The 19,728-nt window shown below is 47.7% G+C and overlaps 1 protein-coding gene across 3 annotated transcripts in view; it reads left to right on the top strand.

The window, feature by feature from the left end:
• PSD (pleckstrin and Sec7 domain containing) overlaps window positions 1-19,728 on the top strand; it is a 90,432-nt gene that overhangs the window by 45,234 nt on the left and 25,470 nt on the right. For all 3 annotated transcript variants that reach the window (XM_081005436.1, XM_081005437.1, XM_081005438.1), the window contains one exon: window positions 13,285-13,328. In XM_081005436.1, the coding sequence (XP_080861562.1) occupies window positions 13,285-13,328 (44 nt within the window). The remainder of the gene's footprint in view (window positions 1-13,284; window positions 13,329-19,728) is intronic.

The following is a 19,728-nucleotide window of genomic DNA, read 5'->3' as shown; positions in this document are numbered from 1 at the left end:
TGGCAGAATCCTGGCTGTGTCTTCAATTGGGTCTGATTGCAAAGTGTGGTAGCTCAGAGCTTCTGAAATCCCTTGCAATGGCCCCAGCTGAACTGAGTATTGTTTATTTTTATTTATATCCCAGCTTTGCTCCAAGTTGCTCAATGGGGCATGCATGGTTCTCTACTCCCCATTTTATCCTCGCAGCTACCATATGAAGTAGGTTAGGCTGAGAGACTGTAACTGGCACAAGGTTACCCAGTGAGCAAGGATTCGAGTTTAAGTTCGGCTGCCATTCTAGATGGCAAATGCTGACAAGTGTCTCAGGAGTTGGCTTATTGGAAACAAATGGAAGAAGCAAATGAAATGAGTGCCTCGGGAAGGGAGGGTACCATTTTCTTTGTTGTACCTCCCTTTTTGTCTTGTTTCAGGCGAGTGTTTCTTGCTTTACCCGTCCACTGTACCTGTTAAAATGCGAGGGTGAGGGCAATCCACAGCTCTGCCATTTTGTGAAGTTTCCTCTCCACTTTTGCCGTCTTTTGGGGTGCGCTTCTGCCCCAAACATTGAAATGTGCACCACCTGTTTGCTTGCTTCGCCTTTTGTTTTTAAAAGCTATGTGCCATAGGAGCCAATTGCTAGGGGCTGAGGTCCTAAAATATTTGAATGGGCTGCCCCCCCCCCCAGATTGATGGGCATTGTCATTCAAATAGTGTGTATGCACGGCATCATGTGATCAGTTATGCAGGGTAGGGCTTCTCTACCCCACCCCACCCCGAATTTTATTCAAGTTGGCACCCATGGCCTATAGCAAGCATGCTTGGCCCGAACTGTCCCGAAACCCTGCAAGACAAGGGTCTGTCTTGCAGGAAAGGCGCTATACAGCTGCAAAGCCCCGCGCTGCAACAAGGCAGGGCCGAAACTAGAATTTCTTTCCCACAGTTTGGCACCCTCCCCACATATTTGCATACACAGGCAGAGGTTGGGAGCCTCCATGGCGCCCCTCTGGAGGCTGCACCCGGGGCAGAAAAACCTGGCTACCCCCCCCCCCCGCTAAGGCTTAGCAACAAGGTGGTCGTTTGGGAAAGGGCTCCCTTTCTCCCCGCAGCGCGCGCCTTTTCCCTCGGCATTGCGCTCGCTTCTCCTCCATCTTCCAAGCGCGACTCTGGAGGTCGCACGTGTAGCCGCGCTGCCGCCGCCGCCCTCCCCCTTTCCGATCGCAGTCCCCTCCCTCCCTCTCTTCTCCCCCTCCCCTGCGTTCCGGCAGCCTCCTCGGCGCGCCGCTCGCCTGGCTGCGCAGCGCTCCCCGCCCGCCGTTGGCCGCTGCGGAGAGGGCGAGACGGGAGCCGGGAGACGCTCGCCAGCCCTTGCGCGGAGCCGGGCCCCGATTCCCTGCGCTAGGGCGGAGGCTCCGCCGCCTTCAAGCTCGCGGAGCCCCGTTCCCGGGAGGCGAGGTTCTCGGCCAGGCAGCCGGCCTGCCGGAGCCGCGCACCGGCCGCGATGATCGGCGTGAACAGCATCAACAGCAGCGGCAGCGCCGGGCGCCTCCGCTCGCGCTCCATGTGCTCGGTGCGCTACGGGCGCAACTGCCGCGGCATGGAGACCTTTTGCTACGGCTGGCCGCAGCGCTCGCGCACCCTCAAGCCCGTGCTCTACACCGACCTGGTGGTCAGCCGCCTGCAGAGTCGCAGGAAGAAGAAGCAGCCGGTAAGGGATCGAGCGGCGCCGGGTGGGGTGGGCAACGGGGAAAAGGAGGCAGCCCGCCGCCGGAGGGAGCCTCGCCCCGGGTACTGCCGTCGGAAAAAGCCGGATCGTGGCGCGCGTCTGCGCCACCGCCGGCCTCGCTTCTCCGCTCCACGCGCTCCCGCCCAGCCATAGGAGCCAACTCCTAGGGACTAAGGTCCCTTTCCCCACCCCTTCCAGTGAAATATTCGTAGGAGCCAATTCCTAGGGGCGCAGGTCCCTTCGGGGCCCCCAATAAAATAGTTGAGGGGGCCGACCCCCACAAAATTGATTGGGATTGCCATTCATATGTTGTCCGTGCACGGCGTCTTGTGATTTATTATGCAGGGCGGGGCTTACTCTCTCGCCCCCCCCCCCAAATATTTTATTCAAGTTGGCATCCCTGCACACCCAGCAACGCCCAGGCATAGGGGGCTTGGCTGCCCCTGCGCTCTCTCTCTTGCGCACACGATTGGGGCCGCGTGGCACCTGAGGCTTCCTCCCCACAGGTGTAAACGGGCATGAGTTGAAAGCAGAGCACGGATGACGCCTCTCCCTCTCTCCCCCACCCTGCTTTTCCTCCTCGTCTCGGGGCCAATTGCAGACTCGCGGCTGCACCTTACGCACGTATAGTTAGAAATGCAGCGGGCAGGTGCGCAGAGGATGGCAGCTCCTGTCGCCCATACCGCCCCCGTCGCCCATACAGTCTTGCATCCTGCGAGTCAGAGTAGGCATGTCATGTGGCAAACCCACGCACAGCCCTGGGTAGCTCCCATCGACACCCACACCTCTGGGTGCACGCCTTCGGGTACATTTGTTTCGCGCAGGGGCGATGGGCAGGGCGGCTTGGTACGAATCGTGCTGACGTAAATAGTCCTTTTCAATCAGTGGTGTGTGGGTTTTTTTAAAAAAAAAGTTTCTCGTTTCGCAGCTCCTACGTTTTCTGAACGAGAAATTCCTGCACACTGCTAACTGGTTGCTGTAAGATATAGAAAAATTAGTTTGCAGCTAATTAAGATATTGGTTCTACCTGGAAGCATCGTGCAAAACCTCTGTAGTCTTTTTGTACATTTTGTCCTTTGACAAATGGGGCTGGGGAAAGGGAGATTCGGAAATGAAGGGGTTTCTATTTTGTTCTCTGAGCTAAGGGTCATAATTCATTGTAGTCTGGAGTGGGTAGCAGCACTGGCGGAGAAACGGGGTCCATGGGGCTGCCTAGGAGCTTGGAATTTGTGTGCGGAGTCTGCCTCTGGGTGGTGCATCATTGGGGATTGGGCTGGACTTGGGAAGCCCTCCTTGCTGCCCTGCCAAGAGGGAGAGAAAGAGAGGGCTGGGGTGGAGAACTGGCAGCAGCAACCACCCCTTGCCCTGTCCTTGCTGCCTAGAGAAAACTAAGCTGAGCGATTGTACGGAGTTAGCAGCTGCCTTCCTCTGGCTTGCTCTCCCTCTGGGTGGCTCAGCGAGAGGGATTGGGCTGGCTGGGCTGAATCCCCACTATTGCAGCACCCAGAAAGAGAACCTGGACCAGCAAAGATGAGGTGTCTTCCCTTTGCATGCTCAGCCCTCTAAGCTGCACTGAGAGAGAGAGAGCGCGCAGATAGCAGTGGCAACTTGAACATTCTTTCCAGCCTAGGTACTCCATATTGCGTTGCTTAAAAGAGGAGAAGGCAGGAGCTGCTGCTGCTGCCCCTTCTTTTTGCTTCCCACCACAGTTCAGCTCAGAGGGAGAGAGCTGCAAGACAGCCAGAGTGGTGTTGTGGTTTGAGTGTCGGACTCAGACCTGGGAGATCAGGGTTCAAATCCCCACTTGGGCCAGTCACTGCCTCGCTCTCAGCCTAACCTACCTTACAGGGTTGTTTGCGGGATTAAATGAGGAACGGGTGAACGACATGCTGGACCTTGAGCTCCTTGGAGGAAAAAGTGGCTTATAGGGCACAAAACAAACATGAAGGGGAGTTTATGGGAGGTTCCTGACTTTGTTGGGGGGGGTGCCCTTTTCTCCCTCCTGCTTTTTCTAAACTCTGCTGGGAGGTTTGGATATGCTGTTTGGTCAGCTCTCTAACTCAACAGCTGAACGCAGAGCTGCCTGTCTTCAAAATAAAAGTGGCCATGTCAAGTTTTCTTTCTTTCCTGCTTCAGAGCTGCTTTGGGCCACAATATTTTTATGAAGAGATGCAACACTATTTGATTAGTTTTCCATTCATCTTTATGGTCCAGTTATGGGACGCGGGTGGCGCTGTGGGTTAAACCACAGAGCCTAGGACTTGCCAATCAGAAGGTCGGCGGTTCAAATCCCCGCGACGGGGTGAGCTCCCGTTGCTCGGTCCCTGCTCCTGCCAACCTAGCAGTTCGAAAGCACGTCAAAGTGCAAGTAGATAAATAGGGACCGCTCTGGCGGGAAGGTAAAAGGCGTTTCCATGCGCTGCTCTGGTTTGCCAGAAGTGGCTTAGTCATGCTGGCCACATGACCTGGAAGCTGTCTGCAGACAAACACCGGCTCCCTCGGCCAATAAAGCGAGATCAGCGCTGCAACCCCAGAGTCAGCCATGACTGGACCTAATGGTCAGGGGTCCCTTTACCCTTTCCCTTTATGGTCCAGTTAGTTGGGGATTTGGACTTCTTCTAATTTTTATTTTATCTTTGTATGTGTGTGTGAGCGTTCAGTTCTGTTCATACAAGGGAGTAGGGGGTGTTTTTTGAGGGGGTGGGGTAGGGAAGGATACGAAGCCTAATGGCGCACTCCATATGAAAGTGTGGAGCAGTTGGAGGCTCGGTGCTTTCCGTCACTCAGCTGACGCGCATAGAGATTTTTGGCACGTTTTTGCTTCCAGGCAGAAGCTGCAGCCGCCCCCTCCCAGCATGTTTGCCAGCATGCAGCAGCTCTTGGCACCCAACGCTCAGCGGCAGCTATTGAGGATTCGCGTGGAACGACGGCTAGCGTGTTCACTTCTCAGCAATATATGTATATATATATATAAACAGGCTTGGGGAGAACCTTTTTCAGGCAGAGGACCCATGTTGCTTTTGGGCAATCTTTGAGGGAGAAGGGACCATGTCAGTGGTGGGCAGGACCAAAGCCAGAAGTGGGCGGAGGAGTAAAAATGCCCCGCAGTTGTGTAGGCTAGTTTCTACACAAGCCCCTTCTCCAACTTCCATCCAGGCAAGAGGCACCATCAGAGTTTGAGGACACATTCCAGCCTGGAAGAAGCCCTCAAGGGTGGCATCCTACAGGGCTTGTGAAGGGCGTGGCCTGGGGGATGGGTGTGGCCAAGGAGCGTGGCCTGGGGATGGGTGTGGCCAAGGGCGTGGCCTGGGGGATGGGTGTGGCCAAGGAGCACCCGAGGACCAGGTAGGGTGCGGTATTTTTTGCTCTATAAGACTTACTTTTCCCCCCCTAAAAAGTAAGGGGAAATGTGTGTGCGTCTTATGGAGCGAATGCAGGCTGCACAGCTATCACAGCAGCCAGAACAGCAAGAGGGATTGCTGCTTTCACTGCGCAGTGATCCCTCTTGCTGTTCTGGCTTCTGAGATTCAGAATATTTTTTTTCTTGTTTTCCTCCTCCAAAAACTAGGTGCGTCTTGTGGTCTGGTGCGTCTTATAGAACGAAAAATACGGTAGTTAAGCTGCTAATTCACCCGAAGGCACGGCCATTTGGAGAGCCTTCTAACTTGCAATTACAGTCGTACCTTGGTTGTTGAACAGAATCCGTTCTGGAAGTCCATTCGACTTCCGAAAACGTTCGACAACCGAGGCGCGGCTTCCGATCGACTGCAGGAGCTTCCTGCACGTAGTCGGAAACCTCAGAAGCTGCTTCGGACGTTCAGCTTCCAAAGAACGTTTGCAAACCGGAACACTCACTTCTGGGTTTGCGGCGTTTGGGAGCCAAAACATTCAACTCCCAAGGCATTCGGTTTCCAAGGTACGACTGTATGTGATTCAATGAAATGTGTCCCCCAGCCATCCCTTGTAGGTGCAAGGGACTTCCTGGAGGAAGAGCAGGAGCAGCTAATTAGTTCCCTTAAGGGTGTTCTCCTCCTCCCTGTCTCCCCTGGTCATTTCCCCCAGCCACATCTCAGTAAGTGGAAGTATATAGGACAATGCGGGTTCTGGGACAAACAGGGAGAAAAGCGTAAGGAAAAGAACCACAGCTGCTGATGTGGGCCTGATTCAGAGAACACCAGCTCTTTGCTAACACCTCCACAACATTAGAGTTATCCTTCCCCTTTGCAGGCAAAGCTCAGGTGTGTCCCGCCCCCCTCATCACACAGAGGCCATTACTTGAGAGGTGAGGAATGCAATTACCCCTAACTTGGTGGATTGATTGAGATGTTCAGCATCCCTTTCCTTCTGCAAATCATTCTCCCCAGGGTGAGGGAGACGGGTGAATTATCTGGTGAGAAAGTCTATCTCTTTGATTTTGCTTTACTCACTGTTCAGCCAAATATTTGCCTTGCCTTGCCTTGCTTTTGAATGCTGCTCATATCCTGCACAGCCTGCCGATGGGTCGCAGATGTTTCCTCTATGCCAGGAGTGGCTAACCTCAGGGCTTCCAGATGTTGTGGAACTCCTGCTTCCAGTATGGCCACTGGTCAGGGTGAAAGGACTTAGATTTCATAGAATCGCAATGCAGGAACCTGTCCACAGCCATCGCTGGGTGGGCTCGAACCACCAACCTTCTGGTTAGCAGCCAGGTGCATTAACCCACTGCACCATGAGGTTTCCAGCATCTGGAAGGCAACAGGTTTCCCATCCCTGTTCTAGAGCAAGACCTTCAGAGCAGTTTATCTCTTTCCCTGAGGTTTTGGAAATTGCCTGCCCCAAGCTGAGGGAAGAACATTTTTGGTGAGGCCAGCAAGTTCTGCGCTCTTCCAGAGAAGGCTGTGACCTTCCTAAAAAGTCTCTCCCATCAATATAGCTGTGGCTGCTTTAGTTTTTGACGTCTGCCTGCCCAGAGTTAATGAAGAGCTTTTAACTAACTCAGGTGAGAAGAAAAATGAAGCTGTTTTTCTTACGGTTCATAAAGCCTCATCCTGGGCAGCTATATAATTGCTTCTATTTTTGACGGCACATTTCATCTCCCGGGGGGCAGAATGGTGCATTGGTTGAAATTCTTCAAGGTTTCAAATATGAGGAGGAAAGGATCCGTGAATTTAACGATGGTAGCTGGTTTTGTGAGTGATTTCAGCTCAAAGTGCAAGAGGTTCACATAACATTAACAGCAGTGTTTGAAATTAGCCAGGCGCATTTTGCACCTCGCTAACGACCACCTGGTGGCGCTGTGGGTTAAACAACAGAGCTTAGGACTTGCCGATCAGAAGGTCGGCGGTTCGAATCCCCGTGACGGGGTGAGGTCCCGCTGCTTGATCCCTGCTCCTGCCAACCTAGCAGTTTGAAAGCACGTCAGAGTGCAAGTAGATAAATAGGTACTGCTCCGGCAGGAAGGAAAACGGCGTTTCCGTGCGCTACTCTGGTTCGCCAGAAGCGGCTTAGTTATGCTGGCCACTTGATCTGGAAGCTGTACGCCGGCTCCCTCGGCCAATAAAGCGAGATGAGCACTGCAACTCCAGAGTCGGTCATGACTGGACCTAATGGTCAGGGGTCCCCTAACGACCACCTGAGACCAAGTGAAGATGTCTGGGTGCCAAGATGGTGCCTGACATTTCCACCATCTGGAGGTGCATGCCTGGGGATCATTGGATTAGGGCAGTTTTCACACACTAATACCCCACCCTGTAGAGTTCTATCAGTTATATTTCATCTGCGCAATCAGAATGAATTTCAGGAACCTAAATGCTGTTAGCCTGAGCAGGAGCAACGAACAGTTAACTGTTGTTGCTTGTCTTCACTTAACACCCATCTGCCCTGCTCACAGTTGTGAAGAATATTCTTATTTTATGAATGGTTCATGTCACCATTAAGAAAAAGAGCTCGGAATAGGTCAATAGATATGTGGACTGGCCCTGGATCAAGTGACCTTCCTTCCTTAAGTTCTTAGAGTTTTTAACCTAGCTCAAGGTTGTCATCTGAACTAGCCAGCTGTTTACCTGAGAATAATAATAATAATAGTAATAATTTATTATTTATAGCCCACCCATCTGGCTGGGTTTCCCCAGCCACTCTGGGCGGCTTCCAGCAGAATAGTAAAATACAATAGTGTATATTAAAATACAATAGTCTATCAATCACAGTCACTCCCATCATTTGAAAAAGAAGACTTTAGAGCCGTTTTGCCGAAAAATGGCAACTAGACTTTCAATTTCAGCAATTGTAACCTTGGTTTAAGCAGCCATTTGGTACCCAGCTTATATATCTGAGGTTCAAACACTGCATAGTAGATGTAACCCATGGTTGAGCATTCCAGCTCTGATTTAGTTTCCCCCTTGAAAATGGAGTTGTAGCCCAGGGAAGGCCCTAGCCTAGTTGTAGAATTTAGCTGTAAAAATTTAGTCCCCAGCATCTCTTTCAGGTTTGAAAAGACCCCTGCCTGAAACCATAGGAAGTTGCTGTTTAGTGTCAATGATACCAGGCTAGACAAACCAGTGGTCTAACTCTTGTATAAAGCAGTTTCCTAGGATCCTTTCTACCTGGCAAATCCCTTAAATGCGTCCTGGTGAAAACCAAAGACTTAAAAGGAAGCCACATGCCCGCCACACTTAAGAAAGGATCATACAGTGAATAGATTTGGTTCCTTTTGACCCTACAGCAGGTATGGCGAAACTTGGCCCTCCAGCTATTTTTATATATATAATTTTTATTGGTTTTGCACACATTTTCCAAACAAAACATCCCATCTTATACAATATAACAAACCTTTGGCTATCACAGCCTAGGACTTCCGTCAACCTCGATTAATGATTTTCTAACTTTCTTTCTGATTTTGCATTTTATTTTAATAGTTATTGCTATAAAATCCAAATCTTAAATAAACTCCTCCTTAGTCCTTTTTCGCAATAATTCATATAATTCAAAACCCTACAAGCGATGTCAATTGATTACAATTGCCTTTCAAATATATCATTCTTCCAATCTTTCAGGAAAGTCTGGTCTTGCTGGTTCCAAATTTTTCCAGTTAATTTCGCCAACTCGGCATAGTCCATCAGTTTCATTTGCCATTCTTCTTTTGTTGGTAGTTCTTCTTGCTTCCATCGCTGGGCTAATAGTTTTTTTGCTGCTGTTGTCACATATAAAAACAATTTTTTATCATGCTTATAAATCTCTCTATCGACCATACGGTCCTCCAGCTATTTTGGGACTACAATTCCCATCATCCCTGACCACTGGTCCTGTTAGCTAGGGATGAAGGGAGTTGTAGTCCCAAAACAGCTGGAGGGCCGAATTTGGCCGTGCCTGCCCTACAGTGTTTCCTATACTTGGGTCTCCAGTTGTTTTTGGACTACAACTCCCATCATCCCTAGCTAGCAAGAGTCAGGCTTGATGGGAATTGTAGGAAGGGTCAGGTGTCTATTCTCAGATCTTCTGCTCTTGTTTTCCTTGGAGATATAAAAGCAGGCTTTTATTCAGTGTGTGTGGATAGAAAGTATTGGGTTGACTTGTAAGAGGTGTGTGGTATTTTGACTGTTAAAAGGCTAGCCTTGTCTTAAACCAGTTTTAAAAGACTCAATATAACTGAAATGCCTAAAGCATATCTTTTTTAAAGTCTGCTTTTTTTCTGTACGTTGGGGAGTAACCCCACCTCCTTAAAAAAAAAAACCTACCATATTTGAGGGCAAGGCCTGCAGGTGTCTGCATTTTACTTATCAGCAACCTTACACAAGCTGCTCCATGGTTTTTGCTCTTTCAGACTTCTGTTTAGAAAAAACTAACAATATTAATATTAATAATAATATTAATATTATTATCAATATTAATATTAATTATTAGTATTATTAATATTATTATTATTATTATTATTATTATTATTATTATTATTATATTATTATTATTATTATTATTATTATTATATTTATTCATCACTTTTCTCCCCCAAAAAAGTGAAGCTCAAAGCAGCTTACCAAAATGAACATTGGAAACAAATATAAAAATTCACAAAGATGGGGAAATGCGGCCTTACCCACTATAGAAGACTGACTGATAAAACTCTTGGACTTGGCTGAGATGGCAAAGTTAACATGCTTAATTAAAGAAAATTAGAGAAAACGCCATTACTGGCATTTGTTAAGGATTAGAAATTTCTTACGGACCTTTTGAGTGAAAGAGAAAATGAACTTGTAGTAGCTGGAGTTGAAGATGGGGCAAAATACTGGTTTATAGGAAGAATGGTTGGATCTTACAGACTGAATACTGTATCTTTATTCTTAATTCTCTCTTTAGTTTTTTTCCCCCTCGTCTTTTCTCCTTTCTCCTTTTTTGCTTTTTTTTTTTAGACTAAGTAGCTATTTTACATCAGCCTATTATAAAAAAGATACTTTGTAATGGGCATGTATTTTTTGTATATCTCTGAATAAGTATGGGTATCCTAAAACACGCAAGTACTAATCCGGATTAAACAGATCCGGTTCCACCCCACTCAAAGATAGGTAGAAAATTAAGGTCCAAAGCCCTGGGTGAATAACAATATTTTTGCCTGGCACCTAAAAAAAAAGCAGTGATGGTGCCAGGTGTGCTGCCCTGGGGAGAGCATTCCGTAAATGAGGAGCCACCACAGAGAAGGGCTGTTCTTGAGTTGCCACCCTCTGGACCAGGGGTCAGCAAACTTTTTTTTTAGCAGCGGCCCGGTCTACTGTCCCTCAGACCATATGGTGGGCCGGACTATATTGGGGGGGGGGGAATAAATGAACGAATTCCTATGCCCCACAAGTAACCCAGAGATGCATTTTAAATAAAAGGACACATTCTACTCTTGTAAAAACACCAGGAAGGCCCCACAAATAACCCAGAGATGCATTTTAAATCAAAGGACACATTCTACTCATGTAAAAACACGCTGATTCCCGGACCGTCTGCAGGCTGGATTTAGAAGGCGATTGGGCAGGATCCGGCCCCCGGGCCTTAGTTTGCCTACCCATGCTCTGGACCTCTCTCAGATGGGGCACAGCCACAGTTTCTGAACTGTCTTCAAAGGCAGCCCCACCTATAATGCATTTCCGTAGACAAGAAAAGTAAGGATATCCCTGTCCAGATAGGGACATAGCTTGGCCACCAGCCTAAGCTGATGGAAGGCCCTTCATGCTACCACATAAGCCTCAAGCGACAGTAATGGCTCCAGACGTGCCCCCAAGCTATGTACCTGCACCTTCAGAGGGGATGTAATCCAAGGAGAATAGGCCATGCCTCATCTGTCCAGCTTAGGACCCCACACACTGACAGAACTCCAGCCTTACCTGAATTGAGCTCCAGATATCAGTCTAATACAGGCATCCCCAACCTTCGGCCCTCGAGATGTTTTGGACTACAGTTCCCATCATCCCTGACCACTGGTCCTGTTAGCTAGGGATCATGGGAGTTGTAGGCCAAAACATCTGGAGGGCGGCAGGCTGAGGATGCCTGGTCTAATACATCCACTGCCCTGGGTATTAATAATAAAAAAATGTGGGCTCTCTTTTGTAACCTTTGGAAACATTTTTGTTCCCCTTTAAATGAAGCGGAGGAAAGCTTTTCATCACTTGTAGTTTGGCATTTGGCAGGGTCGTTGGGGTTTCGAAGCAGTTGCATTTGGAGAATCGATCCAGCCCGCAGACCCGCCAGCTGACCAGAGGGCTAGATCCAGCCCCCTAAATGGCGCTGAGGACCATCACTTCCAGTCCCATAATTATTCCCTCCAGTGCTTTTGGTGAGCCCACATAGAACAGATCAACCGTTTTTCCTGTATCTGGTAAAGTAGGTTTCTGGGGTGCATTGTTAGCAATATGCTGATGATATACAGATCTTTTTTTTTAATTAAATTTGTGACTTCTATAATCGGAGTAAACATTCTTGAGATCTCTCTGTAAGCCTGCAATCTCCCAGTGTGGTGTAGTGGTTAAGAGCGGTAGACTCGTAATCTGGTTCGCTTCCCCACTCCTCTACATGCAGCTGCTGGGTGACCTTGGGCTAGTCACACTTCTCTGAAGTCTCTCAGCCCCACTCACCTCACAGAGTGTTTGTTGTGGGGGAGGAAGGGAAAGGAGAATGTTAGCCGCTTTGAGACTCCTTCGGGTAGTGATAAAGCAGGATATCAAATGCAAACTCCTCCTCCTCTTCTTCTTCCCTGTTAATGAGGGTAAACACTATAATTAGCAGCACAATTGTATGTACAAGGACCCTGGAGCAGGGCTGTCTTAAGCATATGCAGCGCTGGGGTGCAAAGATCTGCCTGGCACCCCCCCCCAGGTTGCCCAGTCCCAGGCGCGCAGGAGGGCCGAGCTGGCCAGCCGCCTCAGCGTCTCGCTGGTTCGGTCACCCCCGAACTCACGGCACAGAGCAGAAGAGCCTGTCGCAGTGCTCCGACCGATGGAGATTGAGACCCCAGACTCAACTCTCGGTCCCTGGACTCTCAGCCTGGTGCCCCTGAGAGCCCAGCGCTCGGGTGCCCCACACCCCTAGCGCCTATGGGTAAGACGGCCCTGCCCTGGAGGAAAGTCTCTGTTTTCAGCGAAGCTTACTTTCACATAAGCACGTGCAAGATTGTGACACTACAATTCCCACTGATTGTGGAGGAGAAATTTTCAGCGCTGCTAACCCCTGGAAACTGCCTTTCTGGCTCCCATAGCTTGTTTGCCTCTGCTACTCATCTGTAGCATGATTTTGGATTGCGTATCTTTTATCTGAGCTTCTGTGATTAGTTTTTTAAAAAAAAAAAATAACCTCTGGTCTTCCTGGAGGCAGTTGACCTTCCTGATTCTCCCCCTCCCCCACTTCAGCTCCCTTTTATCTAATCCCTTCTTATCACCGTGTTGCACATTCTGAACAATTTTCACTCCCATGCATACGAACTGGGCTACTAGCGTTTCCAAGCACTTGACATCTCAAACTGGGCTGCATCCACTGTTTAGGATTAAATGCTGAGTTGCCTCTTATCGTTACTCTAAACATGAATGATATATGCATCTTAAGAACATTGGGCTGAGTTGTTGCCCTAGTGGAAGCAAGCACAAAAAGCAATGCTAGTGAAGCGGGGACCTCCCCAAATCCCCTTGGAAGGGTCCGAGGACCCCCAGAACAGTGCGCAGAGGGGAGGGGAGAGGAATTTGCTCTGTCTGGATTGGAAGCAGAAATGTTGGTGTTAAGTTGTGGGTGAACATATCAGACGACACAGCAATTCTTCAAACAGCTCTTGTTTATTCACAGGCCAGAACAGAACTGAACTGAAGGGTTCAGCCAGCCTGCTTATATAGAGCTCCACTAGAATGCAACAGTAACCATTTTCTGTAACTATCCAATCACTGAACGTCACTTTCAATCCCTTATTTGCATATGTGGACCTGAGTGAAAACTATCTACAGTTTCCCCTGCTGGCCCAGGGTGAGAATTTCAATACATAACAGTTGGTTCTGAGGGAGCACTGTCCCTGGCGCCTGGTTGAACTCCACTCATTTTTCTCTTTGTAATGACTCGGTTAAAATTCTGACGACACTTTCTCTCCACAGGCTTTGTATAGCTCCATCAAGAACGAAAAGCTACAGTGGGCTATGTGAGTACCTCTGCTTATTTTTCCCTTTCTCTGAACAGCCTCTTGTTTTCTCCTCTTCCTTGATCTCTTGCTGTCATCATTATTTGTTCAATTTTGATGTATTTTTAATGTTTGTTGGAAGCCGCCCAGAGTGGCTGGGGAAACCCAGCCAGATGGGCGGGGTACAAATTATTTATTTATTTATTTATTTATTTATTTATTTGTATCCCACCCTTCATTCGTAGATCTCAGGGCGGTTCACAGCATACTATAAAGAACACAGAATGCATAATAAAAATAAGAATGAAAACAAGCCAATAATCTCCCCTCCCACAACAACATCTAAAAGGGCATCGGGTGTCAATCAGCAAAGGTCTGGCTGAAGAGGAACATTTTTGCCTGGCGCCTAAAGGTGTATAATGAAGGCCTGTTCTCGTGTTGCCACCCTCCAGACCTTTTGTGAAGGAGGCACCCGAAGGTGGGCCACAGATGATGATCACTGGGTCTGGGAGGCGGTCCTTGAGGTATTGCGGTCCTGAGCCATTTACCTTCAGCATTTATAGCAGGAAAAAGGCAAGCTTGTCCTTAGAACGAAGCACGTGCAATAAGTATGCTGCAGGCGTGTAACGTCCTGCCTGTATTAATTAGAGAAATTGGTATTTGTCTTTCGGAGTTCTTGCATATCCACATCGCTCTCCTGCAAAAGACTGGGGGACGATGAAGGGAAATGGTTTGTTGTAGACAGAAGGCTCACTGCAGTCCCATCACTTTCTTTCCATTGTCTGCAATGTTGCTGCATTCAGATGACACTTAATTCTGTCAATTACTTTTTTTTGCTTTTTGTGTGATCTTTTACACACTATGGAAGGCCACTTCCAGAGCCAGTGTGGTGTAGTGGTTAAGAGCGGTGGACTCGTAATCTGGTGAACCGGGTTCGCTTCCCCGCTCCTCCACATGCAGCTGCTGGGTAACCTTGGGCTAGTCACACTTCTCTGAAGTCTCTCAGCCCCACTCACCTCACAGAGTGTTTCTTGTGGGGGAGGAAGGGAAAGGAGAATGTTAGCCGCTTTGAGACTCCTTCAGGTAGTGATAAAGCAGGATATCAAATCCAAACTACTACTCCTCCTCCTCCTCCTCCTCTTCTTCTTCTTCTTCTTCTTCTTCTTCTAAATTTACGGCTCACTTCTGTGTTAACTGCTTCCAGAAAGTGGTGGGGAAGCATCTACAACCCTGTTACCTTGGAAGATCACAGGAGCTTTCAGTTGTAACTTTCCTGTGGTTTTAACGATGATGCCACCCGCTACTCGCGTGACAAAATTTAGGGTGGTATTCCAGGAAAATGGTTATTTCCTGCTGTCCAAAATTTCACATGCCCTGGTGAAAGCCACAGTTCCATAAAGCAAACAGGTACCTCAGTATAAAAGGAAAGTTAGAAATTGGGGTAGAGGTAGAATCATAGAATCATAGAGTTGGAAGAGACCACAAGGGCCATCGAGTCCAACCCATTATAGCTAGTAAAACTAAATGCAATAAACGTCCCATCTGAATGCAGCCTGTGCCTTGATGGAAAACATTGATATGTGTTAGACAAGCATAAAGGAGTCAAATTTTTATCTCGAGGACTATTCCTGCAACTCTAAACCACCTAGGCGGGTGCCTAGGGTTTCCTATTACTCGTTTTGGACCAAACTGAGGTGTCAGGCTGCTGTTTTTGTTGTTGTTAAATGAAAAGTAGCCATAGGAGGCTGCAATCTTAAGCAGGCAATGAGTGGATGGGGAAGAGTTACTCAGTTCTTTTTTTCTGCTCAACATCCCTTCCCCCCCCCCAATAATGTTTATTAAGTTTCTTACACATTTAACACATACTGTATATCAAATGAGTCAAAAACAAAAATAAAAAACAGGAAAGAAATAGAACAAATACAACAAATAACAACAGAGAAATATAAAGAATACAGATTGATTAGTTAGTTTAACTTCCAACCTTATAAACATATTGCTTGACTTCCTCAAATCCTTCCCATCTGAATTTCCTAGTAACTGAATGTAGCAGTTTTCCAATATCATTATTCAAAAACAATATTCTAATTATAATCGAATTTATTAACTTAGCATTCTTGATCTTATTTATTTACTTAAATCCTAATTTAATCCTAGGCCTAATCCCACCCAGCTTCTATTCTTCCCAAAGAGGGAAGGATACAGGTTCCCATATCTTTTCCTCTTCTGGGAGAGAAATAGCTGGAAAATTACCCCACCCACCAGTTCTCTCTTTAAGATTCCAGCCTTCTGCAGTTGCTTTTTGAGTGTTAAAAAAAATCAAACTGCACACCACAGTCCTTTTGTGAAATTGTAATCTTGCATATAGGTTTGGTTCGCAATTAGTTAAGTCTTCGGAGCGCAAGTGTCTAATTTGTGGTGAATGTTTTGAGAAAGAAGTTTTGCCATTTACAAGAACTTAAGTCAGTTTCCATCTGGCATCGTTTAAAAGTGTGAAGCTGCCACATTGCGTTCTTGGTCACTGTCTTCAGGAGTAAGTCCTTTGTTTTTGGTGGGAATCTCCAACTGTTCCAATGTAGTTAACTCAGTTTTGTAGGTCTGTGGCTTAAAAATATTGCCCAGATTAAACCAGAATAAAAGGTTAGTTAGGCTGACTATGCTTTATTTTCTGTTGCTCCGTTCTGTGTTTGTGTTTTCTTCTTAAAATGGACATTTATTTAATTATTTTGGAAGCATCTGGAAGGGCATTAGTTTGGGAAAAGCTGTTCCACAGGATTTACGAGTACTTTAAAGAGTTGGGTAGACTCATGACTTACATCACGATCATCATTATTATTATTAATGCTGTTTTTCTAGAAAAAGAGTTGCCGGAACTTACCATCAACACCTCCCTCGTTCTCTTAGAATGCCAATGGCGCCCACCTGAGAGGTGCCGCAATTGAGTTCCGGCGAGTTTCAGCTGAAAAAAAACCCTAATGATGATTATTAAAAATAAAGATATAATTGACTTATTAATCACATTCTAAACAAACATCTCAAGGCGATGTACACTAAAGATAATGGAAGAGAGTTTAAAACTCATAAACAGCAAATATTTTTAAGATGAAGCCAAAACCATACAAAGTAGCCTTATAAAGACCCATTTCTCGGACCCATTCCGAACAAAAATGTCTCCAGAAAGCACCGATAGTGGGTGCCTATCCTATTTTGACGGGAATGCTATTCCATAGAACAAGGGGAGCAACACTAAAAGTCCTGCTCCAAGCTGCTGTGGAACGGGTTTCTGAGATCTTTGCTGGGGGTGGAATAGATGACCATTTGGGTCAATGATTAAGCTATTAAATATCATCAACAAAAACAACAACAAACATGTCACGTGGTCAATACTTAGTCACAACAACAAACTAATCATCCAGTATATATCATCCAAGGGACGTGGGTGGCGCTGTGGGTAAAACCTCAGCGCCTAGGACTTGCCGATCGCATGGTCGGCGGTTCGAATCCCCGCGGCAGGCTGCGCTCCCGTCGTTCGGTCCCAGCGCCTGCCAACCTAGCAGTTCGAAAGCACGTCAAAGTGCAAGTAAATAAATAGGGACCGCTTACCAGCGGGAAGGTAAACGGCATTTCCGTGTGCTGCGCTGGCTTGCCAGATGCAGCTTGTCACGCTGGCCACGTGACCCGGAAGTGTCTGCGGACAGCGCTGGCTCCCGGCCTCTAGAGTGAGATGAGCGCACAACCCTAGAGTCTGGCAAGACTGGCCCGTACGGGCAGGGGTACCTTTACCTTTATATATCATCCAAAACCAGTTTGAAGTCCATATCATTATATCAGTTTCATAATTTTTGACCTGGCAATATATTGCGTAACATGATGCATATGTGCTATGCAAAAATCACAATGTGGGAAAAGCCATGAAGCCAACCAATGCTTCTCTCGATTCCTGCAGCCCCTGTTGACTCAGTTGCCTCAGCTCATCCCTGCCTCATGCAGGAGGCAGTGAATCACAAGAGCAGGCACTGGCCAAAATCACAATGCAGGGAAAACTGTGAAGCCAGCTAGTGCCTCTACATAAGGTAAAGGTAAAGGGACCCCTGACCATTAGGTCCAGTCGTGGCCGACTCTGGGGTTGCGGCGCTCATCTCGCTTTATTGGCCGAGGGAGCCGGCGTACAGCTTCCGGGTCATGTGGCCAGCATGACTAAGCCGCTTCTGGCGAACCAGAGCAGCGCATGGAAACGCCGTTTACCTTCCCACCGGAGTGGTACCTATTTATCTACTTGCACTTTGACGTGCTTTCGAACTGCTAGGTTGGCAGGAGCAGGGACCGAGCAACGGGAGCTCACCCCGTCGTGGGGATTCGAACCGCTGACCTTCTGATCAGCAAGTCCTAGGCTCTGTGGTTTAGACCACAGCGCCACCCACATCCCCTACTGCCTCTACATAGCTCCATCCTTATTTCAGACACTGTGATATATATCTGTATAATGGGATGTTTAGCTGGTGATAGATTGCGAAGTTGAAAATCAGGTAGCGCCCAGCCCTACCCAGTACATCAAAAGAGAGCCTTCACTGAAGTTCTCAGTGGGCAAGCAGAATCATGTAGGCATCCCTCTTTAAATACCCCAGTCCCAGTCATTTAGAACTTTAAAGGTATAAAAACACAGCCAACACTTTGAAAGGGGCTCAGATATAAACTGGAAGCCAGTGAAAATTGGATTATTATATCAGTTTAATATGCCCAGGCTCCCATCAGCATTCTGGCAAAACAGCTTCTGCCATTTCCAAACATATTTCAAGGCCCAGATCTGCTTTCTCCAGGAAGAGTTGCAGCTGGCTCCCGTGCTGAAGCTGGACTCCATCAAAATGACACTCAACACCCTACTCTGCACTGGTTCCTACTAAGCAAAAGGACTTCTGTCTTGTCTGGATTAAGCCTCAATTTGGCTCTAAAGCAGTCATTCCCAATTAGGGGTCCGGGGACCCCATCCCTTGCCTCCCCCCAACTAATTTTTTGTCATTTTTGCATGGTAATATCACAAATGTTATGGTTGTTTTAGCACTGTGCGGTTTTTCAATGGGTGGGCCAAAATCGGTTTGGAAACCACACCTCAAGAACGGTTTTGACCCGGCAATACAGTGGTACCTTTGGTTAAGAACTTAATTCATTCTAGAGGTCCACTCTTAACCTGAAACTGTTCTTAACCTGAGGTACCACTTTAGCTAATAGGGCCTCCCACTGCCACCATGCCACTGCCACACAATTTCTGTTCTCATCCTGAAGCAAAGTTCTTAACCCAAGGTACTATTTCTGGGTTAGCGGAGTCTGTAACCTGAAGCATATGTAACCCAAGGTACCACTGTATATCGCTCCCCGCACAAGGGAGAACAAGGCAGCCGATTTCAAGGCATTGCCAATACTGCAGGATGATCTCAGCCGATAACGCTGCTGATCTGAGCTGCCTGCCCTCACGCTGAGGGAAAATAGGACAGCCAGTTGCGAGGCACTGCCTTCCTCTCACGCTGACCTGACGGACAACAGGGCAGCTGATCGCCCTCACTTCAAGGCACCGTGGCACTACCTTCCCCTGGCACTGGGGTGGAGCATCTTTTCTCAGCAGGAAAGCAGCAGCAGCCACAGTGGACGTGCATCTTCTCTGGCTGCCACCCACTAAAACCATGTGGTGGAGGTGACTCCGCTTCCTTTCCTCCCCTATACACCCGATCTTCGTGGCTGCTCCTTAATAATAATAATAATAATAATAATAATAATAATAATAATAATTTTTATTTATATCCCGCCCTCCCCAGCCGAAGCCGGGCTCAGAGTGGCTAACAACAGTAAAAATAACGCGGTTTACATAAAATCACAATCAATTTATTGAAATACATTCTAAAATCAATTCATTCTAAAATTAATTCAAAATCAAATGAATGGCAGCCACTGGGCTAGAGTGCTATGAGGATTACAGAAGGAGGGGGTCAGACTGTGACTTGGCCAAAGGCCTGGCGGAACAGCTCCGTCTTGCAGGCCCTGAGGAAAGATGTCAAGTCCCGCAGGGCCCTAGTCTCTTGTGACAAGAGCGTTCCACCAGACTGGGGCCACGGCTGAAAAAGCCCTGCCTCTGGTTGAGGCCAGCCTAACCTCCCTGTGGCCCGGGACCTCCAAGATGTTTTTATTTGAAGACCGTAAGGTCCTCCATGGGTCATACCAGGAGAGACTCAAGGGGTGCCATCAGCAAACCGCCCGGTGGCAGCACTACATGCGACACATGTGCGTGTGCCGTACGTAGCACCGCTGCACATGCGCCACCAGGCAGTTTGCCCCAACACCCCGCACCAGGTTAGCCTTCCTTCACCCCTACTCCTGATCTCCAATTTTCAGTCATCATGATATATCAGAATATCACGATGTTTAGCTGCTG

The sequence above is a fragment of the Podarcis pityusensis genome (genome assembly GCF_964106645.2).
Source record: "Podarcis pityusensis genome assembly, chromosome: 5".
Classification (NCBI taxonomy): Eukaryota; Metazoa; Chordata; class Lepidosauria; order Squamata; family Lacertidae; genus Podarcis; species Podarcis pityusensis.
This window is presented reverse-complemented; position numbering and strand designations above follow the sequence as displayed.